At 41.7% G+C, this 4,506-nt stretch overlaps 1 protein-coding gene across 1 annotated transcript in view; it reads left to right on the top strand.

The window, feature by feature from the left end:
- LOC101853203 overlaps positions 1 to 4,506 on the top strand; it is a gene marked incomplete at its 5' end in the record, with an annotated part of 23,166 nt that overhangs the window by 5,649 nt on the left and 13,011 nt on the right. The window contains 1 exon segment of the mRNA XM_013090204.2: positions 899 to 1,092. Coding sequence (XP_012945658.2) covers positions 899 to 1,092 — 194 coding nt within the window.

Genomic DNA, 4,506 nt, shown 5'->3' with positions numbered 1-4,506 from the left:
AAAATGTCAATAAAATTAAACACCAAAAAATGCACTTAAAAGTCCGAACACTGCACTGCACCTCCATGGTGGAATAAGGAAAGTTTCAGACACACAGTCCAAACAGAAACAGTAAAAGAGCCCCAAAACAAGCAGAGCCGATGTAAACACGACCTTGTCGCCGCAGGAGCAGCGCCAAAAAAAAAAAAATGTTGAAAAGTTGACATATTTTCTTCAACACTTTAACGTTCGCCTGAGAAACACAATTTACGAGACGTAGTGAGTAATTTTCCAGACTCACGTGGAGCACGAGGGGACGTTTTGATAGCCGTGGGGTGAAATCAACAAGGTTACCCTGAAATGTAGGGGTAGGGGGTGTAGCTGTCTCAAAACGAGCAATTATATTATTATTGGCCAGGTTGCTGTAACTCATTATTTTAGTGATCCTGTGTTCGCATCCAGAAAGCGGTTTTTAATTATGAGCCCAAAGAGGAAAACCATTTTATTAGATCTATTGCACAAAGATTTTTTTAAAGAATGTTTTTGTTTGGTCGTTGGCCAGCAGTAATGCCATGCACAGTTTCGTGGCCATATAATTAATAAAGCATGAGAGAGAATTTTTTAACACGGACAGATAAATATAAACTAGCTATAAAGCAGTTGCGACTGTAATTACATTTGAATTTCCTTGTATTTTTTGCGGGTGGTTGGCAAATACACTGGTGCAGTTTGCTTCTTCTTTCCTATCAAACATCTATCATCCTTTCTCTCCTATTTCTTTTTCATGTTTGTTATTTTCTTGTAACAACTCTAATCTTCACCACGTATACGACCTCAATGTGTTGCAAGTGCCGTAAAACTCTTCCAAAGTCATAAAACGAGCCCTTTTCTGATTATCCAGGTAAACCAAAACACTGAGCAGTCTCTTCCCACCGGCCAGCTCATGACAGACCAACTGGTCAAGCGACTGGTCATTGTATTTGCCACAGAGTCTCTGACAGACACTGACCGCGGCGGGTATTTGCAGAGCTGCAAGGCCATTGTCCGGGTCATACTGGGGGTCGAGACCAACTTCAGGAACATTGTAGCGCAGAGAAAGTCTGCCATTGACAAGTAAGAAATGGGGTGGGGAAAGTCTTTATTGCTTTATTCTTTGAAGTTGGAAAGGTTAAAGTGTTTTTGTTGTTGTTCGGTTGTTGTTGGGTTTTTTCCGAACATCGTTTTACATCATTTTCATTTCCAAGAATTTTGGGTGGGGGTCAGTCAGGAAATACCCAGTTTTGGTATGGATATATAACATTGAAGCGGTCAAATAAACGATGCATGCTAAACCAAGAAAACTTGATTTACCGTGATTGCCACAGTTCAAAGCAGTTTCTTCAACGTCTTATTCCTTTTCGGTTGTTAACTTTAAACTCAGAAAACATTTGCAGAAAGTTTCCTCAAATCTCTAATTCAATGTTTGATAATCTTGAGGCGACCATGTTTTGCTTCATTAAGGAACAAAAGCTGCTATTTTGACACCATTTGATCAATCCTAAAAAATCATTCATGTTTAACTTTCAAGGTCGCCAGTTGATAGGTTTGATGAAAACAGTCAGTTCGAAGGCTCCTACTCGTAATATTTTGTTTGGGCGCGGAATGTGACTTGTTCTTGTGGACCTCCGGTTCGAATTCGATGAAGGAAAACAAAATTCGATTGCATAAGGAAAATGCAAGGGATGCCACTTTTTGTCATTTTAAGGAAAACGCAAATGGAATGCTTGACAGCTCTCTTATTTTCGTAATAAAGCTTTTTTTCCCAAGCATCCTTATATTGGCGCCTGCAGGTGGGGGGGGGGCACCATAGTTTTACTATGGGGGAGTAAAGAATACACTTGATACTGCGTGTTGTAAGGGGCGACTAAAACTGCACAGGTCTGGTCGCCCGAAAAAGTGCCTGTTTGCGGAGGGCCAGCTACCGACCCAGTAAAAACGGAAAGTTACAGAAACACGAACAAACATGCCTTATTATTTTTCCATCTCTGGAGACGGAAGAGCTTCTGTATCAGCAGGAACAATGACGGGCAGAAAAGTGGGAAGAACGGAGTGACATCAAGCCCAGGATAGGGAAAGGTGGAAAGTGTTTGTTCGTGGCCTATATCCTGATCCATGATGAGAAAGGCAATGGTGATGATGATCCTGATATTGGGCAACTCATTAAGTTTTAGTCCTGGACACTTAGCTAATCTACCAGAAGAGGTGGGTTAACTAGTTATGCCACAACTAAAATTTACCAAAAACTGACACCTCTTGTTTTTCCCTTCTGCCCTTCACTTTGATACAGTGTGCACTGGCCGGCACCCTTCACTTAGTTATATTAAAATATGTCAAATGAAGATTTGCCGAAACTTTCTCCATTGGGCACTGGATATTAGACCTCAAGTATTCCATACACAAAAGATTTTCATGCAAGAACAAATATGCGAATGAGGGAAGATAGCTGATGTTCATGAAGACAACAATAAATTCATATCGCACCAATTCACATAAAAGCCATGATTCCTCAAGTTTACCAGGACACAATGTGTCCTCAGAGACCATACTTATGACGTTATTGGTGTATCCGATTTGTCTTCTCAGAAAACAATCAGAGCAACACATTTCTTCACTTTCTTCTGGGGTCAAATTGAATTGTCTTTTCTGCTCTGTTTTTTGTTTGACCCCCCCCCCCCCACACACACACACAAACCACGCACACGAGCGCACTCATACACACACACACACACATACACGCACGCGCACACACACACACACACACACACACACACACACGCACGGACGCGCACACACACATGGCACAGGCGACAAAAAAAAAAGTCTCCCTTAAATTTTTGTTAAACATTCATAAAAGCGGAAAAACTGAAATCAAACATTAACACGAGAAAGTGTCAAAATGTCGACAAAAAATAACGCCTCAATAGCAGGACTCAACTAATTGACTGAAAACATTCGCCCCCCCCCCCCCCCCCCCCTCCCCCTAACCCGGCAATCAAAATAATTTGAATCATTTAGTATTCGGGGACTGAACTGCTCTCCATTAATGTTCATCTTTCGTCAGGTGTCTACGCAACATGGGCAAACACGGACTAGTGGACAGCTCTGGCGGGAAACTGATGACTCTGCACGATGCGCTGCGTGTGGAACTAGAGAAAGGGGTCATCCAGTACAAGTGTGCTCTTCAGGCGCTGGACCAGGTGTCCGGCAAACATCCGGTCACTGCCTCGCTGTCGTCAGGTCCGGCTCCGAGCGAAGGGAGTCACCAGCGCATGATGCAGGTATCAAACTTAACCAAACATCATCATCCTCATCCGGTGCCTTGCCGATTGGCCTGGGCGATCATGGACCTCCACTCCACTCTGTCTTGCTTTGCAAAAATTGAGTCTGTTGTTCTTGCTGCTCCTAGCCATGTTGTCATCTTGTCCAGTATCGTTTCCCTCTGTCTGCCTCTGCCTCTCTTTCCATCAAACTTGCCTGTTGTTACAATATTCTCCAATGCATCTTTCCGCATTTTGTGTCCGAAAAAATTTGCCTGTCGCTTTATTATATTTTCCAATGCATCTTTCCGCATTTTGTGTCCGAAGAAATTTGCCTGTCGCTTTCTTATATACGTCATAAGCTGTCTTCTGCAATTTGCTTCAACCAAGACTTCTTCATTTGTTTTTCTAGCTGTCCATGGAAAACGTAGCATGCGTCCTATGAACCACAACAAATCTGACTAAACATAGATGACGATAAACATATGGACTCACTTTGAAAAAAGTTAAACGGCGCTCTCAAACGCATATGATCATAATATTATCAGAGCACTGATATGGCGTACCTATTTGTTTTTGTTGTTTTTGTTGTTGTTGTTTTTTTTGGGGGGGGGGGGTTAATACCCTTTTTCAATAGAAATAAAACAAAACAAAATACAAAAAACATATCCTTCTGATTTAAATACTGAGTGTGTAACATTCAACTACTTGTGTGCATGCGTGTTCGTGTGTTTGTGTGTGTATGTGTGCAAATGTATGTATACGATACCCTATAAGAAGTGACATTCAGTACGATAAAACTCTAATCATCCTTTAAAAAACGCGTCAAAAACAGTGACCAGCGCATGTGTATGCTTTATTGTGTTGGTGAGCAGGCCTATTTAAGGGGGGGGGGAGTGCGTGTGCGGGGTCTGAAGCCTTAGTTCAGTTTAGTAGTGACTATCCTTTAACAAAATGCATTATTAACGCTGATTGAAAAAAAAGATTCTGGTATTCTTTTTTAAACCCACCGGACATTCATTTTGGCCATAGACATGTTTCTCAATCGTTCTTTAGTGGGTTGTTGGTGGGTGCTCTGGGTGCGCTTTTGCTTCTTCTTCCTTTCGAATTTCTATCGTCCTTATCTACCCTCCTTTTTTTACTCTCTTTTAACACCGCTATTCTTCCGCACTTATATGACCTAACTGTGTTACTAGTGCCGTAAAATGCTTACTAAAACCAAAAAACAACA

This window comes from Aplysia californica, unplaced genomic scaffold (genome assembly GCF_000002075.1).
Source record: "Aplysia californica isolate F4 #8 unplaced genomic scaffold, AplCal3.0 scaffold00002, whole genome shotgun sequence".
Classification (NCBI taxonomy): Eukaryota; Metazoa; Mollusca; class Gastropoda; order Aplysiida; family Aplysiidae; genus Aplysia; species Aplysia californica.
Note: the sequence above shows the minus strand (reverse complement) of the source record. Positions and strands in the feature narration are given on the sequence as shown.